Below are 23,158 nucleotides of genomic sequence, written 5' to 3'. Positions count from 1 at the left end.
GTCAGATAACCCAGGTGGCCTCTTTCTAAGAGGAAGCTCCCTGCTGGGAGCCCACAGTAGCGGGGAGGCACCAATAGGAAGGCCCATGGGGTGGCGAGTCAGGCTAGCGAGACTCTATCCCTCGATCCGCCACCCTCTAGCTGTGTGCCAGGAGCAAATCGCTGCTAGCCTGAGCTCCAGTTAGGTGGTTCATTGATTAAGAGGAGACAAGCCCTCCTGCAATCCTTGGGTTTCAAAGATAAAAAGAAATACCACACCGAAACGGCTTTATAAACTAAAAATCACAGCGAAGGAGATGGGTGTGTGTGAAGCATCCTCCCCGCACAGCATGGGGCCACACTGGATTCGCCCACACTGGGCCGTCTGCTTGGACGGCCCTTCCTCCTCTGTGCCCACCTGGAACCCCAAGGCTTGGGCCCCGCTCACTGAGCCTCCTCCACGAAACCTCCCACCTTCAGGGCTCTCCTCTTCCCCAACGTCCCCTCCGGCCTCCAAGATACAGCCCCAGCATGCCCTGGCTCTCAGGAGCCTCCAGGAGTCTGCCTGGGCCCTGGCGGGCTGGGCTCTCCCAGCCCTGGGCACATCTCCCTCCCCTGGTTACCAGAGTAGTCATCAGATGGCTTGTCCTCATTCAGCATAAGGGTCTTCTCGATGTGGGAGCGGTCTCTCAGTGGGGCTTCTTCATTTGCATCCTCCGTCTCTTCTGTGGAGAGAAGCAGGCAGCCAGGTGAGGGCAAAGCGAACAGCCAGCTGAACTCTGCGCCCCGGCAAGGCAGACGAAGGCTGGACCTCGAGCAGGGGCTCAGCGGGGTCTTGCCAAGTTACACTGGACTGAGTTCTGCCTTTAGGAAGGAATTTGATCATCCAAACTCTATGAAGCTCCATGTGCAATGTATTCACATTCGGGGAGCTGGTCCACATCTCAACCTGCAGAAACCTTCTTATCTATTTCTTTCATACATTCAACAAATATGCATTGAACACCTTCGCCACGCCAGGCACTGAGCATCATGCTAGGAATACGGTGGTGCCCAAAACAGGCACAACTCCTGCCCTTAGGCAGTTGCTCTTAGTCCAGTGGAGTCAGAGATGATAGTCTTTAAAGTAATGTTGGGGCCGAGTGCAGTGGCTTACACCTGTAATCCCAGCACTTTAGGAGGCCGAGATGGAAGGATCACTTGAGCCCAAAAGTTTGAGACCAGCCTAGGCAACATAGCAAGACCCCATCTCTACTGAAAAAAATTTTCCAAGCAGTGGTGCACACCCATAGTCTCAGCTCAAGAAGCTGAGACAGGAGGATTCTCTCAACTCAGGAGGTCAAGGCTGCAGTGAGCCATGATCACCCCACGGCACTCCAGCCTAGGTCACAGAACAAGACCCTGTCTCAAAAAATTAAAACATCACACATCTCTGGAGGCTTTGGGGGTGTGTAGGAGAATGCCTTTTGGCTTGAACTCCAGCCTGGGCAAAAGAGGGAGACCCTGTCTCAAAAATAATAAAAAAAAAATAATAAAATGTAATAATTACAGATGATGAGGTGGCCACAGAAGGAAACATTCTGAAAGCGAAGTGGGGCTCAGGAGTGTGCCTGCACCAGTGATCTCAGCAGCAGGGTCAGAGAAAGCCTCCCCAGGTCTCTGCTGAGGGAGGGAGTTAGGTGAAGGGTGGAGAGAAGCGTTCTGCGAAAGCCCCAGACGAGCCTTGTTTAGCAAGAAGCAGGAGAAGGGGAGTCCGGCTGCAGTCAGGGAGGCCAAAGTGCTGGGGAGCTGCTGAGGTCCTCAGGGCTGACCGGGCAGGACCTTCCACAGGGCTTTGGGTCTCATCCCAAGCGCAATGGGAGCCAGTGAGGGGCTCTAGGCAGGCAGCCGCCGCGGCCACACGAGCGTTTCATCAGGATCATACTGGCCGTGTGGGAAGGACGGCTGGGAGGGCCACTGCAGGGTGTGTGTGTGTCTGTGTGTGTGTTGTGTCTGTCTCGGTGTCTGTGTTTCTGTGTGTCTCTGTGTATATCTCTGTGTCTGTGTGTCTCTGTGTCTGTGTATGCCTGTGCATGTCTGTGTTGCATATGTGTGTCTGTTTCTGTGTGTCTGTATGTTTCTGTATCTCTGTATCTGTGTGAATCTCTGTGTGTATGTATGTGTGTGTGTCTCTCTGTGTTTCTGTGTGTCTGTATCTCTGTATCTGTGTGTATATTTGTGTCTGTGTGTCTCTCTGTTGTCTGTATCTGTGTATCTGTGTGTGTGTCTGTGTATCTGTGTCTGACTCTGTGTGAGTCTCTGTATCTATGTGTGTGCCTCTGTGTGTCTGTATCTCTGTATCTGTGTGTATATTTCTGTCTGTGTCTCTCTGTTGTCTGTATCTGTGTCTGTCTCTGTGTGAGTCTCTGTATCTATGTGTGTGCCTCTGTGTGTCTGTATCTCTGTATGTGTGTGTATTTCTGTCTGTGTCTCTCTGTTGTCTGTATCTGTGTATCTGTGTGTCCGTGTGTCTGTGGATCTGTGTCTGTCTGTGTGTGTGTGTGTGTTGAGGGGATCAACTGTTGCTTCTCACCCAGAGAGCAAGTGATGTGGGTGCCTGCTGCAGGCTCCCGGGGAGAGGGAGGCTGCCGTTCCTGAGCCTATGATATCACAGCCGCTTCTTCCCAGGCTGCCTGCACAGAGGATTTTAGGCGAGTAGAAGAAGGGTGGACTTGGGCCTTATGGGGCAGAAGGAGGCCAGCTTCACTAGGGGTGAGAACCAAAAAAGAGTCCATGTGCCTCTTGTAGCATCTCATGACAGTGACTCTTTAAACCAGTCCCAGGCAGCCCCAACCCCAGACCCAGAATAGGGAGCTGACTGACCACAGCACACACCCGCCCTTATGGAGTACAATTCCTGACAGGTAGTATATAAATAGTATGTAGATAGTATATAAATTGACTAGGAGTGGTGGCTCAAGCCTGTAATCCCAGCACTTTGGGAGGCCAAGGTGGGCGGATCATGAGGTCAGATCAAAACCATCCTGGCTAATACAGTGAAACCCCGTCTCTACTAAAAATACAAAAAAAAATTAGCTGGGCATGGTTAGCTACTCAGGAGGCTGAGGCAGGAGAATGGCGTGAACCTGGGAGGCAGAGCTTGCAGTGAGTTGAGATCGCGCCACTGCACTACAGCCTGGGTGACAGAGCGAGACTCTGTCTCAAAAAAAAAAAAAAAAAAATAGCCAAGCGTGACAGTGCATGCCTGTAGTCCCAGCTACTCAGGAGGCTGAGGTGGGAGGATCGCTTGAGCACTTGAGCCCAGGAGTTAGAAGCTGCAGTGAGCTATGATTGCATGACTGCACCCCAGCCTGGGTGACAGAGCAAGACCCTGTCAAAAAAAAAAAAAAGAAAAAAGGATGTAAATTAATTCTGCAACAAAGCCTGTGGGGAAGCCATCTTGGAGAGTGAAGACTTGACCTTGACCTCTACCCTGAAAGCCCCACTCCTGGTCTAAGTCCATGTACTAAGCAGATGCAGCCATGAAGGTGCCTGACCCACCCTCGTATCGGCTGCAATTCTCACACTGCCCGAGAGCTTCGGCCCTGCCCTTCCCCCTCTGCTCCTGGCCTCCAGCCCTTTGAGGGCAGCCAATGGTGGTCGCAGCCTGAGTTCTCATCTCATGATCCTGACCCCTCGGTCCTGGTTCTGCAATGCTTCCTACAGCCGAGTCTTCAAGGGGAGACCCCAGTCCTAGCCCACTAAGGGAATCATCAGGGAAGTTCCCGAACCACCCCCATCCACTCCCTGCACTTCCCTCCACCCGCCGATCACAGGGCACCGATCACGCCATTGGCTCCCTCCTCCTGTAGGATGAGGCAATGGCATGGGCTACGGCGCATCAGGGACCCTAAGGGGAGGTTCTGGGGGCCCCTCTGACCCCTCTCACTGCCCCTCTCAAACTGGAGGCCAGCAGCCAATGCAGAGCCTGAAGGCACCTCCCTGGGCCAGGACCCTGAAAAGGACCTGCCACCCTCTGCCACCTTCTTCAGTCCCTGCCTGTCCCCTACACACAAGACTTCCAGGGAGAATGCAGCTGCCCAAGGGATGGGGTTGCTGCTAGGGAATTAATTCCTACCCTGGGCAGCAATGATGGGACTCTCCCTCCCCTGATGTCCCTCCTCGGGCTCCTCTGCCTTCATGTCCAGGGTCTCACTGCCCACGGACTCCGCATTCAATTCCTCCGAGCCAGGCTGGGCCCCTCTGTCCCTGTGGCTTGTGGTTCCTGTGGCTTCCTGAAGCTCCCCGCCTTCCTGGGGCTCCCCGCTTTCCTGTGGTGCTCCACCTTCCTGGGGCTCCTTGGCTTCCTGGAGATCCCTGCCTTCCTGGGGTTCCCTGGCTTCCCGGGGCTCCTGGGCCTCCTGGTCCTGTGTGGCCTCTTCGGAGGTGCCCTCTGCTTCTTCTGAGCTAGCCCCATCGCCACTGTCCTCTTCGGACTCCTCTTCGGAGGGAACTCCTCCTTCTTCCTCGCTTTCACCTCCATCGCCACTTTCCTCTTCAGAGGAGGCCTCATCTGCGTCCTCCTCGGTCATCTCTGGGGCCTGGTTCTCCTCAGTGTCCCCTGCCTTGGTGCTCTGGGCGCCCCCAGGTTCTGCACTGGCCTCTGCAGCTGGGCCGGGCTCCCCCTGGTCCTCGGTGCCCTCACCGGCTTCTGTGTCAATATCTGGCTCCGACTCTCCCACAACAGACGCGATGTCAGGGGCTCCCTCTGGCACTGTAGGCTCCTGGCCAGGCCCAGGGCTGCCCTCGGCCTCTGTGTTCAGTGAGTGGAACCCATCACCCTCTGAGCGAGGAGAGGCCCCCTCTGCCTCCGGCTCTGCTGTCCCTGCCACTGCTCCCTGCACCGGGCTGTCCCCTGGGACCTCCTGGACTTCCTCAGGGAGTTCATGGCCCCCCGCCTGTTCTGCCTCTCCACTGGCAGCTCCCTCCGTCGGAAGCCCAAGCCCAGTCTCCTCCTCTCCTACTCCCTCTCCAGAACTGGGCTCCGGCCACTCCTCTTCCACAGGCCCCTCGGCCCCTCCTGGAGGGAGGGCGCTTGCCACTGGTGGGCCATTCTTTTCCTCCCCAGGCCCCGCAGAATCCCTGTTGTCCTTTTCCCCAGGTGGAGGTGACTCTGTAGCTGAGGCATTGGAAAGGCTGGCTTCAGGATCGGAGCCCGGGCCGGGGGCTGACACAGGGGTCTTCTCGGGGCTCTCGGCCTCCCTGCCATCTGGACAGTGAAGGAGCAGTTTCTTGTCTTGAGGGGCTGTGTCTGCATAAAGCGCCCTTTCTTTCTCCTCTAGACTTGTGTCTCCAGCAGAGAAATGATTCTCCAACAAATTGCCAACATCTTCTGTGCCACCCGACGCGGAGACTTGCAGTTCTAAATGATTAGAACATGATTGGTCAGTTTCACAGGGTTGGCACTGGCTCTGTTTCTCACAAGAGTCTACATCAACCCAGCTCCCGTCTTCCGGGATGTGGTGTTGGCCTGGTGTGCAGTGTTATGCCTATCAACCTAGGTCTTCAGGACTACCTCGTACGTAGAGAGCAGAATACGTGTTATCCTGTCTCCCTCCCAAGATGTGGAAACTGTGGATCAGGGAATTAAAGGACTGACCCGCTGTCCATCACTAAGAAGTGAGCAGCTGTGCTAACCCGAGAACCCCCAAGACCCTGGCCCTGAACTTCAAGCTTCCCAGCTTGGTCCTGATGACTGTATAGGGAGGGAAACTTGGATGAGCCCTTCCAGTCCTTCCTCAACCTTGCTCACGGGCATGTTCAGCTGGGCTCAACCTTGGAGATGCTTCCAAGATGGGACAAATGCTTGTGCATCCCACCTCGTGGCAGTTCCTACCATCATTAACCAGCAGGCTTTTAATACTGCTCTCAGCAAAGGAGTGAAAACAGGTGTTTGCAGGCCAGATAATCTCAGGTTACACAGCGCAGTGCTTAGGGGATTACTTGTGGCTCTCAACCTTATTAAGTCACACATCTAACCCTGTCCCAGGAAGGGCAGGCATTTGCTAGCCTCCCTACCTTAGATTAGAGGGCACATGGCCTGAGGAGGAGATATCCAAAACAGGCCGGGCCTGGCTTCCCGAAGGCTCTGGCCAACCCCTTCCAAGGGGATCCCCTTGTACGGGACTGCAGCTTAACCCAGAGAGTGGAGGGCCCAGGAAGAGAGAAGAGTAAGGGCCTTGTCTGTGCCAGAGACCTCTGTCAAGGATCAAGTTTAATATGTTTGGAAAATGGGGTCAGAAAAGGCCAAGTGTGGTGGCTCATGCCTGTAATCCCAGCACTTTGGGAGGTCAAGATAGGCAGATCACCTGAGATTGGGAGTTTGAGACCAGCCTGGCCAACATGGTGAAACCCCATCTCTACTAAAAATACAAAAAAAGTAACCAGGTGTGGTGACACACACCTGTTATCCCAACTGCTCGGGAGGCTGAGGCTGGAGAATCACTTGAACCCAGGAGGTGGAGGTTGCAGTGAGCCGAGATCATGCCACTACACTCCAGACTGGGCAACATAGCAAGACTCCATCTCAAAAAAAAAAAAAGAAAGAAAATGGGGCCCATTAGGCCCACCCCTCTGCCCCCTGTCCCCAGGCTAGGGTCTGTTTATGGGGGACATTGCAGGTTCATGGAGATGAGGGGACCACAGGCTCATGCCTTGGGGCAGCTGAGGTGGTCTCTGTTCTCCCTTGACTCTCAAGGCCCCTCTCTGAGGAAGAACACCCCACCTATCTGCTGTATGCAGACAACCCCCCCTCTCTCAGGCCACCACTTGCTACTCCCATCTCTCCTTCCCACAAAGGAAAGTCACTTCTTGGGGTACCCCTTCTACCTTAGGGTGCCCACCCTTGTTCCCCAAAATCTGGGGCGGTCTCCAGGGATCAGAAGCAAATATTTTCTCATTCGTTCCCATAGACAGCCAGCCTGCTGTCAAACTCAGAAAGATATGAAGCTTGGTGCTTTTTATTACAGAGGAGCTCCGTGGATTGAAATATACAACTTTTCCCCCAGCACTTTCATATGCACGGCCATTTAACTTGCTTTATGACTGTCAGAAAGATTTTAAAGCTGAATTAGTAAAAGTCCAGAGATCTTTGCCCTGCCCCAGATACATCACTACTAGATAGCTAATGGGTGACCAGAACCCAGAACTGCCCAGTGCCTGTCCAGGCTTCCATGCCATGCTGTGCTTAGCGGGGCACAGGGGAGCCCTTCCTGCCGGTACCTCTGCTCCTGCCTGCACGTGCCTTCTCTCCAGGCTCATGCTCCGTACTGGTCCTAGCTCCTGATTTGCAGGAATCCAATTTAATTCTGTGTTCCCAGGGCCTGGGACCCTGCCTGACCCACAGAAAGTGCTGGAAGAGGTCCGCAGTTAGATTTGGGTACTGATAAGAATTCCTGGTCTCTTTGTGGGGGACAGGACAGGGAGCTGAGTGTTGCTCATTTTAATCTTTCGTCACCACCTACATACCTATAAGTCCTGACTCCTTCACCTACATCTCTATCTCTCCGCCTTCCACACCTGCAGAAAAATCTATGGTGGGAACTTGGTTTAATCAGAGGAGAATGACTATCCTCTGAGCAGCAAGATACATATAATGTATATGACATACATCTGTATGTACATATCTGAGATACAGCCTGCCAGGCAATGCTTAAGCACTTTATATATAAAACAGTATCTTCATCATACTGAATTTTCTTAATCTTACTGGTTTTGGTAAAATGAGTATTACTCATATTCCTTTTTTTTTTTTTTTTTTTTTTTTTTTTGAGACAAGGTCTCACTCTGTCACCCAGGCTGGAGTGCAGTGACACGATCTCGGTTCACTGTAACCTCCACCTCCCAGGTTCAAGCGATTCTCCTGCCTCAGCCTCCCGAGTTGCTGGGATTACAGGCGCATGCCAGGTTAATTTTTGTATTTTTAGTAGAGACGGGGTTTCACTATGTTGGCCAGGCTGGTCTTGAACTCCTGACCTCAAGGGATCAACCCACCTCAGCCTCTCAAAGTGCTGGGATTACAGGCGTGAGCCACCACACCCAGTCTCATATCCCTATTTTTACAGATGAGAAGGCTGGAACCAGAAACACTGAGGCCCTTGTTGAATGTCACACAGCTAATAATTGGCTTGGGCCATATGACTTCAGAGCCACAGTATCCCCTGGGAGCCTGTTAGAGATGCAGACTTTTAAGCTCCAGCCCGGACCCATTGAATCAGAATCTGCATTTTAACAAAATGGCCAGGCGAGTCCTGTGCACATTATAGTCTGAGAAGTGCTGGGCTACACCACCTCACAAACTACCCCTCAGCCAGCGATTCTCAGCATTGGCTGCATGTTGAAATCACCTGCTTCTTTGTCCCATACTTCCCTTTCTTTGCAGTTTTGATTTAAATAATCCAGGGTATAGCACCAGCATCAAGATTAAATTTTAAAAAAAGTTCTTAGATAACACACAAAGTTGCAAACCACTGCAACTACCAAATCAAATAATCTTGACCGCCAGGCTTCAGTTTCCAGAACCTCCCCACTCGCAGGCCCACCCCACTGAGGATCCCCATTGTGGCCTCCCACGTTGGGGTGGGTCTCCTAGGGCCTGGCGTTTGCCTTTGGAACAGCAGTGGTTAAGGCTTCTCCTCTGGGAATCCAGCCCTTTCCATGGGCTCCTGTTGCCCTTCAATGATAGTGATGACTGTGCTGACGAAGAGGATCGTGATGATGATGGTGGTGATGATGATGATGGTAATGACCATGCTGATGTTGAAGGTTGTGACGATGATGGTGATGATGATGATAGTGATGATGATGATGATGATGATGGTGATGATCATGATGATGATGAGGAGGATGATAGAGGTGATAATGATACTGAGCTGAATGAACTCTAGGTCTGATGTCCTGTAACATTTCTGACAGTCTCAAAAGCCCTTTTCCCTGGTAAAGGTGAGAGGGACACACAGTCCCAAGGGGGATGAAGACTCCAGACTTTGGGGGTTCACCGTGACCATGACCTTCACACTGCTGTGTGTTTCCACTCCTGGGCCCTGGGCAGGAAGCGAGGCATGTGCATGCGTGTATGCACATTTATATTCAAGCTCTTCCCTGGTTTTCACAACTTAGGGCCGAGCTTCCCCTGAACTTCAGCTAAACAATTTGGAGTAAAAAGGACTGAGGATAATGGCTGCTTACACTGTGACCTTTCTTCCCAGGCTAAAAATAACTGCTCCAACAGAAAGTCTCTCAATGAAACAAGCTGTCCCATTAGGCCCCAGAGCTCAGTCCCCAGGAAGGAGCTATGCCACTGGACCTGGTTCTCCTCTTGAAGGCGCACACAGAGGTGTGGGAGCCTCTGATTACACTCATTTCCATCCCAGGACATCTCACTTCAATCCTGGGAAATCAAGGCTGGTGTCTTTCCTGCCTCCCTTGCTTCTTGCCGAAGCACCCTATTGGCCCTGGAACAGGGAGGCCACAGAGGACCCAGGACACCCTGGAGAGGTGAATCCCCAGTAAGATGAGTCTTGGTCTATCCCGGGACGTGAAGTGCCGCACTGTATGTGCTGCTGCCAGGGTAGCCGCCCTGGCTCCGGCCAGGCCAGGCCCAGGACTGATGTCAGGGCACAGGAATAGCAGGCCCCAACTCTGCCCAGAGACCATGGGAAGGCCCCAGCCCCAGTCACACCCAGGCCAAGCACGACACACACCAATCCTGCTTCTCCCACCAGCCCCTCTGCCACCAGCCTTTCTCGGGGGGCCAGCTTTCCAGCAGCTCCCACCAGCCCTACAGCCTCATGGAGCCCCGGGCTCGGTCCCTCTCTCCTCTCTCCACCACCAACCAAACGCCCTGATTTTGTTTCTTCAGCCCTGTCTCATTCCAAAGCACTTTTACATGAACTCAGAGGACTGTGGAGTTGCCAAGGGCCCTCGTGAGTCCAACTGTAAAGGAGGAAGCTCTGGCCAGAGACCTTCAGAGACTCGCCCAAGATCGGGGCAGGGGTGGGACAGAGCCCAAGGCTGTGACCCTTAGTCTGGAGTTCTTTCTGCCCCCACGGAGTTCACCATGAGGTGAACTTCACCATGAAGTGCTAGGGTTCCATAAAAGTGACTCATGGGGTGAGGAAAGATCAAACAGCAGAGACAGCCACCCACTTTGTACTCCCTGCTCTCGCTGAATTTGTGTGCCCAGTGCCTACAGGGAAATATTGGAGGGAGACTGGCAAGTCCTGCTCCTTTACTCTCCTTGCTTCTTCCCTCAAAATATTAGTATCCGTCTCGAGCCTCCTATCCATTATTTTCTCCAACGTCCCAAGACATCCGGCTTACAGCATCTTTTTTTTTTTTTCCTTTTTTTTTGACAGGTCTTGCTGTCGCCCAGGCTGGAGTTCAGTGGCACAATGAGAGTTCACTGCAGCCTCCACCTCCTGGGCTCAAGGGATCGTCCCACCTCAGCCCCCCAAATAGCTGGAACTCCAGGCGTGTGCCACCACATCTAGCTGATTTTTTTCATTTTTGTAGAGATGAGGTCTCACTATGTTGCCCAGGCTGCTCTCGAACTCCTGGCCTCAAGCGATCCTCCCACCTCAGCCTTCCAAAGTGCTGGGATTACAGGTGTGAGCCACCCTTACAGCATATTTTCACTTTGCCAGTCCAAACCTGCCAGGCTCTGAGCTGGGTCATCTCCTTCCCTCACGTAGGACTCCATCTTTCCAAGGTAGTTTCCTGTGCTTATTCTTCTCTGATGCTCCTAGCAGCCCTCTGAGGCAGAAAAAGCAAGCGTTGTTAACCTCTCTTGAAATGAGGAAACAGACACACGGAAGTCAGGTCGTTTGCCTCACAAGTCATTCCAGGGAAGGGCTGGAACTCAGGCCAAGAGACGGAGCACAGCTCCCTGGGAGTGACCATGACCTGCTGAGCTGTTCAAGCCCAGATACCCAGCTTCTGGGGCTGGGTCAACGTGTATCTGTGTTTCACAAGGGGATTCTACAGAACACCAGCATTTCAGACCCTCTGCACTAGATATCCTTAGTATCAAGGGCCAGGAAGCTCTGTCTTGAAGTTGAAACTAGATATGGAGAGAATAGAGGTCAGGACCTGTTTTGAGCCCACCTCTGGGTGTTGAATGTATTCAGTGCCTTCGTGGAATCGAATGTTGATTCTATTCCAGCCCATCCAAGTCTCCTTAGCACATGTTTCTAACAAGTACCTGCCAAAGTTATTCTTCCGCATGACTTCTCATCCATTTGAACTAGAGCTAGCAAGTTCAAAGTCACGCGTAAGTAAAATACCTCTGGCCATTACTCATACACAGTTATGCAAATGAGTCATTAGTAATAAAATCCCCACGGAGGCGGGGCGGGGGGTGGGGGGGCAGGAATCACTCTCCAAATCTCTGCCTGGTCCATCTGTCCCAGAGAGGGAGGAGCACCAGCTATGGCATATACATGAGCCCCATGTCTTGCCCCCATCCGCCCCCTGCCCCACGCTTTGGCTCCCATTGGCTGTATCTCATTGTAGCAGGGAGCGATTCAGAAAACAAAATTCACACCGTAGAGCAGGCAGCCTGCCCCCTTCCTTGTTCTAGATCTTGTCTCTGAACACTCGTGGACCAGGCAGACGTGGGCCAGCAGCCTCTTCTGGTGTCCTGTCTTTCCTTGACTTTATCCTACTGGGTAAACATTCACTACTCAGGACCTCTTGCTCTTCCACCTTTTTTTTTTTTTTTTTTTTTTTTTTTTTGAGACAAAGTCTCACTCTGTCGCTCAGGGTGGTGTGCAGTGGTGCGATCTTGGCTCACTGCAACCTCTGCCTCCTGGGTTCAAGCGATTCTCCTGCCTCAGCCTCCCGAGTAGCTGGGATTACAGATGCCCGCCATCACTCCCAGCTAATTCTTGTATTTTTAGCAGAGACGCGGTTTCACCATGTTGGCCAGGCTGGTCTCGAACTCTTGACCTCAGGTGATCCACCCACCTCGGCCTCCCAAAGTGCTGGGATTATAGGCATTAGCCACCACACCCGGCCTCTTCCACTTCTTAGATGAAGTCTTAGGACAACTTTGCTGAAGGCCGTCACCCATAAGGACCCGAGAAGAGAAATTCTGGCTGGAGGAAGGCTTGTCTGCATCCTCCCAGGACCCCTGAGGTCCTCTTCTGCCATTCTCTCAGCCTTTCCCTCTTCTCCCAACATGGGTGACCAGAGTACAGGGTCTGAGGCAGCCATTCTTGGAAGGTTTCTTTGGCTTCCTGGCCATGCTCCTAAAGTCAAGGCTAATCCCACTGGGACAGCTTGTCCCTGGCTGGACTCTAGCCCTTAAAATGAGTCATCCAGGGAATAGGATACAACGACAAAAGTATGACAGGGCACAATGACCAAGGCAGCAATCGGAAAGAACCTTGGGATTTGGGAGTCCAGAGAGATCTTCTTGTAGACTAACTGGTTTGATTTCACTCATGAACAAAACCCTAAAACCCTGATAAGTGCTTGTCCCAAGGCCACAGGGCTAGTTAAGGTAGTTGGCAGCAGTCTACTTCTAGAACTCAGCTCTCTATGGACGCACTCCCAGCAGTGGGCCAACCAATGTCTAAGTCTACCCTAGGGCAGTGATTTCTTAGCCCACCCTCTTCCACTCTTTAAAAAGAATTGTTTTAGGCTGGGCGCAGTGGCTCGGAGAGCCGTGGCTCACGCCTGTAATCCCAGCACTTTGGGAGACCGAGGTGAGAGGATCCCTAGAGCCCAGGAGTTTGAAATCAGTCTGGGTAACAAAGCAAGACCTCATCTTTACAAAAAATTTTAAAATTAGCTCGGCATGGTGGCATGTGCCTGTGGTCCCAGCTACTGGCAAGGCTGTAGTTGATGGACCCCTTGAGCCTAGGAGTTTGAAGTTGCAATGAGCTTTGACCACACCACTACACTCCAGCCTAGGCAACAGAGGGAGACCCTGTCTCAACAAAAAAAAAAGGATTAAGACTTCAACACAACTGTTTTTAGTCCATAGAGTCCTGAGAAATTGACAGAATAACTTCACTCCCCACTCCACCTCCAATGCCTGGAAATTCTTGGTTTGGGAGGTAGGAAGAAATTACCAGAAATTCCACAACCATCATATATATACATACTTGTCACTGATGCCTGGAGGAGACATGAGTATAAATGACTATTCACTTTTATTTTATTTTTATTTTATGTGTTTATTTATTTTTTGAGACAGCATCTCTGTCACTCAGGCTGGAGTACAGTGGTGCAATCTCGGCTCAATGCAACCTCCGCCTCCCAGATTCAAGCAATTCTCCTGCCTCAGCCTCCTGAGCAGCTGGGACTGCAAGTGCATGCAACCACACTCAGCTAATTTTTGTATTTTTTGTAGAGATGGGGTTTCACCATGTTTGCCAGGCTGGTCTCAAACTCCGGACCTCAAGTGATCCACCCGCCTCAACCTCCCAAAGTGCTGGGATTATAGGCATGAGCCACGATGCCTGCCCACTATTCACTTTTAAAAGACAAATACCTCAGAAAGAACAAAGCATGATATCCTAACCCCTCAGTGTGAGTCAATTACTAGCAGGGATGCTCTATAGAGCACTCAATTTTTCCAGAGATCAGCTGTGCCTGCAGTGAACAGAAATCCTTGCAGGAGGCCTTGGGCCTGTTGCCTCCCTTCAGAGGGGCCTAGCTGGGGAGGAAAGGGAAAGGAAAGAGAAAGGGATGCAGACTGGGTTCTGAGACAGACCGAGGCAGGTGGCTGGCTTCCCCCTACCTCCCAGTCCGAAGAAATCGAATCTCCCTGGGATCTGTGGGGAGGAGGTGCTGGTCTAACTTTTGGGCCCCAGACAGGAAAAGACTCACTGGAAGCCAAGGGAGCCTGGCTCCCCCAGGTCTCAGTCTAAGAGCTATCCTGGGTGAAGGTCAGAGCCATCTCCAGCTTGGCAGGTGAAGGGGTCAAGGAATCTAGGCCCACCCCATCCCCAATCCAGGGAAGCTGGAAGGAATCTTCTTGAGAAACGTGGGAGCTTGGGAAGTGGGTGTGACACCTTCCCTAGCCTGAGCCAGGCCCACAGCTATGTCTTTTCTTTCTTCCTGGGGCTGAGGCTCTGGCCTCCTGGATAGTGGCTGGTCTCTCTGAATGCACCTGGAAGTCGGGAGAGCTGGGTTCTGCCCCTTACTCTTTTTCTTTTTTTATAGACCCTGTCCCTTAGAGACAGGGTCTTGCTCTGTCACCCGGACTGGAGTGCAGCAGTGCGATGAAGGCTCACTGCAGCCTTCCTACTTGTCATGCTTGTCATACTTCAGCCTCCAGAGTAGCTGGGACTAGAGGCACGCGCCAACACGCCTGGCTAATTGTTTTATTTTTTGTAAAGACAAGGTCTCACTATGTTGCCCTGGTTGGTCTCAAACTTCTGGGCTCAAGCGAGCCTCCATTTATTCACCCATAAAATGCAGACAACAATACCTGCTTTGCCAGCCCCATCAGAGTGTTTTAGACATCAGGTGGTGCTCAAAAGCATTTCAACAAATGTCAGCTATGAACATCATTCTTTCCTAGAAGAGCAAAGACACCAGGCTGAATCCCAAATTCGCTGAGTGGGTCAAAGCAGAGCCAGCTTCAGACAAGAGCCGAGCCAGCTGGCCCTTCACACAGTTCCTTTAGCCCTCCGGGTCTGGGGGCTCAGTCAGGGGACCCAGAGCCATCCTTCTGCCTGGGACTCCTCCTCCCTGGCTGGCAGCCAGAGGCAGCTTAGGCCAGGAGCTGCAGGGTGCCTCGGGGGTGAGCCCTGCCCTCTTGGTGAAGTTCTGGCTGGTCTGGGAACGGAGCAGGCGGAGCTGTCAACACTCCTAGGGGCCAGGAGCTCGTTCTGCGGATCCCAAAGTTAACCACTGCAGTCCCTGACTCCAGCCTCAGTCAGCCCTGATTCACCAGCAACATCTGAGGCCACATGTGGCCTCCCCTATCCCCACCATGTCCCATCTCTTCTGTCCAGTCACTGAAGTGAGGTGACTCCGCACTTCACCCCAACGCAAATGCGCACTCAGGAAGTTTAAACACCCATTCTAAGGGCCATGTCTTTCTGAGAATGGGAGGGAGGCCCTTTCTGAAGGCAGCGGGCTGGTAAGAGCCCTTCAAAGCTCTCTGAGAGAGCAACACAGTCGGAGGGAGATCATTAGCAGTGCTGTGTAGCCTCCTCATCCTCATGGTAAGGGAGCACTGAGAGTGAGACAATTAGCCCTTCAGAAACCACCCAGGCCTGGAGAACGCAGCCAGGGCTGAGCTGCAGAGACGGGACAGGAGCAGTTCTGGCCTCCAGTACAGTGGCACTTTGCTCCTCCCGCACAAGTGAAATCACAGCTGATATCTCCATGGCTTACAAGAGCCTCGCACACGGGCCCGCTGGACCACACAGGGCCCCACTCCTCTGTCACCAGCAGCTCTGTCCCCATTAGCAGAGCAGGTGAGAGGAAATGCCACACCCAGAGTGCCAGACAATGGGGCACACAGCCCCCGACCTGCTCAGCCAGGGAGGTGTCCTCAGCTGTCTCTCCTACAACTGCCAGGAAGACCAGAGCAGCCAGTGGTTCCCAAGTCTACACGGAGTTGATGGAGGAGGAAGGCCGGGCCTCCGGCAGAGCTGGGCAGCAAGAATATACAAATGTCCTGCCCCGTGTTCCCCAGCTCATAGACCCTTCTGGAAAAACTGCTGCCTAGACATCAAAAGACCAGATTTTTCCACTTTCTTTCCCAGAGGGTGTCACCAAATCCATGAGAGATGGGCCCCACTGCTGGGTCCTGACATTCACAGCCCCAGGTCTCATCTTATTTATCCTTATGGTTATTTTTGCATTCAAGGCTCTAGAACTAGAAAGAAACTTAGAAAGTAACTAGTCCAGGCCGGGCGCAGTGGCTCAAGCCTGTAATCCCAGCACTTTGGGAGGCCGAGACGGGCGGATCACGAGGTCAGGAGATCAAGACCATCCTGGCTAACACGGTGAAACCCCATCTCTACTAAAAAAACTACAAAAAACTAGCCGGGCGAGGTGGCGGTGCCTGTAGTCCCAGCTACCCGGGAGGCTGAGGCAGGAGAATGGTGTGAACCTGGGAGGCGGAGCTTGCAGTGAGCTGAGATCCAGCCACAGCACTCCAGCCCGGGTGACAGAGCGAGACTCCGTCTCAAAAAAAAAAAAAAAGAAAGTAACTAGCCCAACTCTTTAACCCAACTCTTTCTTTTCACAGATGAGGAAACAATGCCCAGAGAGGAAAAAGGAGCTTGCAGAAGTCACCAAGCGCACTGGGACAACGCGAGGACTAAAGACAAGGCCTCGTGACCCCACAGCCGCAGTCTTCCCATGGGGGGCCCAGACAAATACAACTTGCTCTTCTCCCCGACGTTTCTAAGCTTTGGATGCCCACATCCTGCCCTGTCCCTGGGAGCTGGGGTCCCTGGCTTGCTCATCTGTCCCCCTATTGTTTCTACAAAGGACAGCCCCTTGGTGAGTCTCTGAGGGCTGTGTCGGGGAGGCCACAGTGTCAGGCTGGTGCCCAGAGCAGAGCTTTTTTTTTGTTTTTTTTTGAGACAGAGTCTCTCTCTGTCGCCCAGGCTGGAGTGCAGTGGTGTGATCTCGGCTCACTGCAACATCCACCTCCTGGGTTTAAGCGATTCTCCTGCCTCAGCCTCCCGAGTAGCTGGGACTACAGGTGCGTGCCACCATGCCCAGCTAATTTTTTGTATTTTCAGTAGAGACAGGTTTCACCACGTTAGCCAGGATGGTCTCGATCTCCTGACTTCATGATCTGCCTGCCTCAGCCTCCCAAAATGCTGGAATTACAGCCACAGTGCCTGGCCTATTCCATTCTTTTCTTTTCCCTCGGCAGCCTCATGGCCACACAGCAGGCCTGGCTGCCTACTCCCTAGTTCCCACGGGACTCCCCTGAAGACAGGAAGGTTGAAGCAATGGCAGGGCTAGAGCAAGTGTACATTCCACACTCGCTGTCCCCGGGCTGACCCTCCCTGGTCAACACTGAGAGCCACATGTGGCCACCTCCAGCCCATGTCTGAGGAGCTCAGTGGGCCGGCCTGCCCAAAGGGTCCTGCTCAGCCCTACCCAAAAATGGCCCAGATCCCTGCACTGACGCCTGAATGTGGTTTTGTATTTGTTCTATGGGGCTGCTGAGACAAAGCACTACAAACTCAGTGGCGTAAAACAATGTAAATGTGTTCACTCACAGTCCTGAAGGCCAGAAGTCTCAAATCAAGGTGCCAAGAGGGCCACCTCCTCTGAAACCCACAGGAGAGACTCCTTCGTTGCCTCTCTAGCTTCTGGTGTTTGCCAGCAACTCTTGGCTTGTGGCTGCGTCACTCCAGTCTCTGCCTCCATCGACAGAAGGCCTTCTCTGTATGTCTGTATCTTTTCTCCTCCCATAAGGACACCTTCATATTGGATTTACCGCCAGCCCCACTCCAGCATGACCTCATCTTAACTAACTACATCTGCAACCACCCTACTTCCAAATAAGGTCACATTCTGAGGTTCTGGGGTTAGGACTTCAACGCATCCTTTTGGGGGATGCATTCCAACCCACAACAGGTCTCCCAACAGCCCACACCACCACCTGCCTAACCCACTGTCACCCCCTTCCCCCGGCCTGGCCCCTCACTAATCCCGGCTCACATTTCAGATCTCAGCTTTGAGGCCCATCCCTTGGGAGGCCTTCCCGACCCCTCCTCTGCTCTGTGTCCCTGCAGCACCTGTCACCTATGTGACATCACCCTATGTGATGGCTTTTTAAAAAAAACAGGGTCTCACTCTTGTAACCCAGGATAGAGTGCAGTGGCGCGATCTCAGCTCACTGCAACCTCTACCTCCTGGGTTCAAGTGATTCTCCTGCCTCAGCCTCCTGAGTAGCTGGGACTACAGGTGTGCACCACCATGCTCGGCTAATATTTGTATTTTTGGTAGAGATGGGGTTTTGCCATGTTGCCCAGGCTGGTCTTGGACTCCTGACCTCAGGTGATCCACCCACCTTGGCCTCCCAAAGTGCTGAGATTACAGGTGTGAGCCACTGCGCCTGGCCCTTTTTTTTTTTTTTTTTCTTTTAACCTGTGTCCCTCCATAGATGAGCAGCTTCTGGAGGCTGGTGCCTGTGGTTTATCCCCAGGATAGTTGCAGGTGTCCAGCTGGGGCTTGGCAGATATCCCCCTACCATAAGTACCTGCTGGCTGCACTGAGAGCACCTGACAGTAATGAGCCTTGCTCCTTGCCAGCACTTCTCAAGGTATGGCTTGGGGGCTGTTTGCAAAAGGACCACAGAGGAGCTTGGTTAAAAGTACAATCCCTGGTGGGATGCGGTGACTCACGCCTGTAATCCCAGCACTTTGGGAAGCTGAGGCAGATGGATCACCAGAGGTCTGGAGTTTGAGACCAGCCTGGCCAACATGATGAAACCTCGTCTCTACTTAAAATATAAAAATTAGGCTGAGTGCGGTGGCTCCTGCCTGTAATCTCAGCACTTTGGGAGGCTGAGGTGGGCAGATCACTTGAGGTCAGGAGTTCAAGACCAGCCTGGCCAACATGGTAAAACCCCATCTCTACTAAAAATACAAAAAATATTAGCCAGGCATGGTGCTGTGCACCTGTAATCCCAGCTACTCGTGAGGCTGAGGCAGGAGAATGGCGTGAACCCAGGAGGCGGAGCTTGCATTGAGCTGAGACTGTGCCACTGTACTCCAGCCTGGATGACAGAGCAAGACTCTGTCTCAAAAAAAAAAGAGGCCTATTCTAAGGCCTCTGCAACAAACTCACAGTGGTCAGGGGGCCTCAGGAATCCACCCTTTTTTTTTTTTTAAGAGACAGAATCTTGCTCTGTCACTCAAGCTGGAGTGCAGTGGTGCAATCATGGCTCACCGCAGCCTCAAATTCCAAGGCTCAAATGATCCTCCCACCTCAGCCTCCCGAGTAGTGGGACTACAGGTGCATGCCATCATATCTGGCTATGTTTCTAAATGTTTTTTGTAAAGACAGGGTCTTACTCTGTTATTCAGGCTGGGCTCAAGTGATCCTCCCACCTGGGCCTCCCATAGGTCTGAGATTACAGAAAGATGAGCCACCATATCCAGGTGGCCATATCCATATTTAAAAGGAATCTGCCTTTTAAATAAGTTCCTAGAAGATTCTCACACACAAGAGAGAACCACCATCCTTGGACCTTGATTATGGGAGTCAATCTAAGCCCATCTTCCCAGAGACCTACAGGTTACAAAGGGTGGAGGAACCTGCCTGTATGAGGCTGCACCAGTCCTACCCCTGGGACCCCCTTCCTAGCTATGATCCATTTCCACGGCCACAGGCGGCCAACAAACGCTGATGCCCATCAGCTCCAGGCCCATCATGGGTGGGGGCATAGCTGGCCCTGCTCTCTGCCAGATGATATTCCTGGGAGGAGAATGCAGAGAGAGGAGCACCTGGTGGTCGGGGGCCCTCACAGCAACTACCATGGATGGAACTCTGGTGGCCAGGCAGAGCTGCCCAAGGAGCACAGTGATGGAACAGCCCTGGGACCCCGGGCCTCTGGAGGAGGGAGAGGAGAGGAGGAGGGAGAGAGAGAGGAGTGGAAAATCAGCATTAGGAGCCCAAGTGTTCTCCCCTAATCAGCAGTGAGACCTCAAGCAAGTATTTAAACATTTCTGGGCATGTTTCATTAGTAATAAAACAGAAGAGAAAAACACCCACCCTGCCCACCCCTCAGGCTTGCGGGGCCTTCATTCCACTACTATTGAGGGACTGCCTATGTACTGTCACACAGTGGGAGGAATTCTGAAAGCTGGAGAGTACTAGAATGTACAAGATATTTCTAATATTAAGATAAAGTGAGTCCGGGCATGGTGGTTCATGCCTATAATCCCAGGACTTTGGGAGGCCTAGACGGGAGGATTGCTTGAGCTCAGGAGTTCGAGACCAACCTGGGCAACAGGGTGAAACCTCATCTCTGTAAAAAATTTTTAAAATTAAAAAAAATAAGTGTAATGGCTCACACCTGTGGTCCTAGGTACTCAGGAGGCTGAGGTGGGAGGATGGCTTGAGCCCATGAGACGGAGGTTACAGTGAGCCGAGATTGCGCCACTGCACTCACTGCACTCTCACCTGGGCAACAGAGCAAGATCCTGTCTCAAAAAAAAAAAAAAAAGAAATAAAGTGTCCCCAAAATGTATATCCACACAAAAACCTGTACACTGATGTTTATGAGCAGTGTGATTCACAACAGCCAAAAAGTGGAAACAGCCCAATCACACAATGGAAGTGATCTACACAATGGAATATTTCCCAGCCATGGAAAGGAGTGGAGCCTGCCACCTGCTACAACATGGCTGAAACTGGAAGACATGGTGGTAAGTGAAAGAAGCTGGACACAAAAGACCACATATTGTGTGATTCCATTTATACGAAAGTCCAGAATAGGCAAATCCATAGAGACAGAAAACAGACTGGTGGTTGCTGGGGGAGCAGGGAGGAATGGATGCTGGAGGAGAACTGGGGAGCGAGTGCTAAAGGGCCCAGAGCTTCTTTTCAAGGTGATAAAAAATGTTCTAAAATTGACTGTGTTGATGGCTGCATGTATCTGTGAATATATTAAAAACGACTGAATTGTACGCTTTAAATGAGAAAATTACATGACGTATGAATTATATCTCAGTAAACCTGTTTTCAAAAATAATAAAGAGCCGGGTGTGGTGACTCACCCCTGTAATCCCAGCACTCGGTGAGGCTGACGTGAGAGGATCTCTTGAGGCCAGGAGTTCAAGATCAGCCTGGGCAACATAGGGAGACCTCATCTCTACCAAAAATACAAAAAATGAACTGGGTGTGGTGGTGTGCACCCGTAGTGCCAGCTGCTCAGGAGGCTGAGGTGGGAGGATCGCCTGAGCCCAGGAGGTTGAGGCTTCAGTGAGCCCTGATTGTACCACTGCACTCCAGCCTAGGTGACAAAGTGAGACCCTGTCTCAAAGTAATAATAATAATAATAATAATAATAATAATAATAATAATAATGTGTCTGATTCTTTTCTTTCTCCAAAACCTTAATTAAACCTGTCATTGACCTTCAAAATATACCCTCAATCCAACCATTTCTTAACACCCTGCCCCCGCTGGCTCTCTGGCCCAGCCACTATCATCTCCCACCTGGATTGTTGATGTCAACCCTTCCTGAGCTGCCTGCTTCTGTCCTCCATCCCCTGTGTGTTTCCCACACAGCAGCAGAGCAACAGGAGACCCCAACTCCACACACCCCCACCAATGGCTCCCACCTCATGCAAAGAAGAGGCCAACATCCTATGGTGACTCAGAGGCCCGCGCCCTCTAGCCCTGCTTCGCCTGTGACCCCATCTCTCCCATGTTCCCCATCATCCACTGTGTCCAACCAACGTGGATTTGCTCTTCAGGGCCCCTCCTGCCCCCTGTGCTTGCTTTGCTTTCTGCTGAGAATGTTCATGCTTCCCAGACAACCATCTGACTCACTCCTTCCTCTTCTAAGTCTGCTCCAATGTCACCAGCTCCATAAGGCCTTCCCTGGCCACCTACTGAATTACTGAATATTGTCTCCTAGTCGGTCTTCCCCATTTTCCATCCCTGGTTTTTCTCCATTGCATCTACCACCTTCTAATAATCTACATAACTTACTCAGTTTCCTGTCTGTCAGGGATTTTGTAGCCCCAGCACCTAGGGCAGCCATTGGATGGATGGATGAATGGAAGAATGGACAGCTAGATGGATGAATGAATGGAAGGATGGATGGATGAACAGATGAATGGATGGATGGGTAGATGGATGAATGGAAGGATGGATGTATAAACAGATGAATGGATGGATGGGTGGATGGATGAATGGATGGATGGGAGGATGGATGGGTGGATGGATGAATGGATGGATGGATGGAAGGATAGATAGATGGATGAATGGGTAGGTAGGTGGGTGGAAGTATGGATGGATGGATGGGTGGGTGGATGGATGAATGAATGGAGGGACAGATGGATGGACAGATATATGGATGGATGGATGGATGGGTGGATGGATGGATGAATGGATGGACAGATATATGGAAGGATGGATGGATGGGCAGAAGAATGGGTGAATGGACAGATGGATGGACAAATACATGAATGGATGAATAAATGGGTGGATGGATGGATGGATGGAAGGAAGGGTGAATGGAAGGATGATGGATGGGTTAACACGTGGATGAAGGAATGGAAGGATGAATGAAAGGAAATATGGATGAACAGATGAATGGAAGGATGGATGAGTGGGTGGATGGATGCGTAATAGATAAATGGATGGGTGGATGGATGGGTGAATGGATGGATGGAAGGATGGATGGATGGATGGATGGAAAGATGAATGGAAGGATGGATGAATGGATGAATGGATGGAAGGATGAATGGATGGGTGGATGGATGAGTAGACAGATGGATGGGTGGATGAATAGGTGTGTGGGTGGATGAGTGGGTGGATGGATGGATGAAAAGATGGAAGAATGGACTGATGGATGGATGGATGATGGATGGATGGACGGATGAACGGACAAATGGATGGATGGATAAATGGGTGGACTGATGAATGGAAGGATGGATAAAAGGAAGGATGGATGGCGAATGAATGGAAGAGTGGATAGATGAATGGATGGACAGACAGATGGATAGATGGGTGTGTTGTGGGAAGTCAGGTACCCCGAACAGAGGGACCAGCTGAAGCCATGGCAGAAGAACATACATTGTGAAGATTTCATGGACATTTATCACTTCCCTAATCAATACCCTTGTGATTTCCTATGCCTGTCTTTACTTTAATCTCTTAATCCCATCATCTTCATAAGCTGAAGAGGATGTATGTCACCTCAGGACCCTGTGATGATGCTTTAACTGCATAAATTGTTTGTAGAGCATGTGTGTTTGAACCATATGAAATCTGGGCACCTTGAAAAAAGAACAGGATAATAGCAATGTTCAGGGAACAAGGAAGATAACCTTAAACTCTGAATGCCAGTGAGCCGGCTGGAACAGAGCCATATTTCTCTTCTTTCAAAAGCAAATAGAAGAAATATCGCCGGGCGCGGTGGCTCAAGCCTGTAATCCCAGCACTTTGGGAGGCCGAGACGGGCGGATCAC

At 51.7% G+C, this 23,158-nt stretch overlaps 1 protein-coding gene across 2 annotated transcripts in view; it reads right to left on the bottom strand.

The window, feature by feature from the left end:
- SRL (sarcalumenin) overlaps positions 1-23,158 on the bottom strand; it is a 53,647-nt gene that overhangs the window by 13,706 nt on the left and 16,783 nt on the right. The window contains exons 2-3 of one of the 2 annotated variants that reach the window (XM_017886398.1): positions 4,096-5,379; positions 602-703 (exon numbers count right to left, since the gene is read on the bottom strand). In XM_017886398.1, coding sequence (XP_017741887.1) covers positions 602-703; positions 4,096-5,379 — 1,386 coding nt within the window. The remainder of the gene's footprint in view (positions 1-601; positions 704-4,095; positions 5,380-23,158) is intronic. The other variant, XM_017886399.1, reaches the window with a different exon arrangement.

This window comes from Rhinopithecus bieti, unplaced genomic scaffold, assembly GCF_001698545.2.
Source record: "Rhinopithecus bieti isolate Rb0 unplaced genomic scaffold, ASM169854v2 scaffold_13704, whole genome shotgun sequence".
Taxonomy (NCBI): Eukaryota; Metazoa; Chordata; class Mammalia; order Primates; family Cercopithecidae; genus Rhinopithecus; species Rhinopithecus bieti.
Note: the sequence above shows the minus strand (reverse complement) of the source record. Positions and strands in the feature narration are given on the sequence as shown.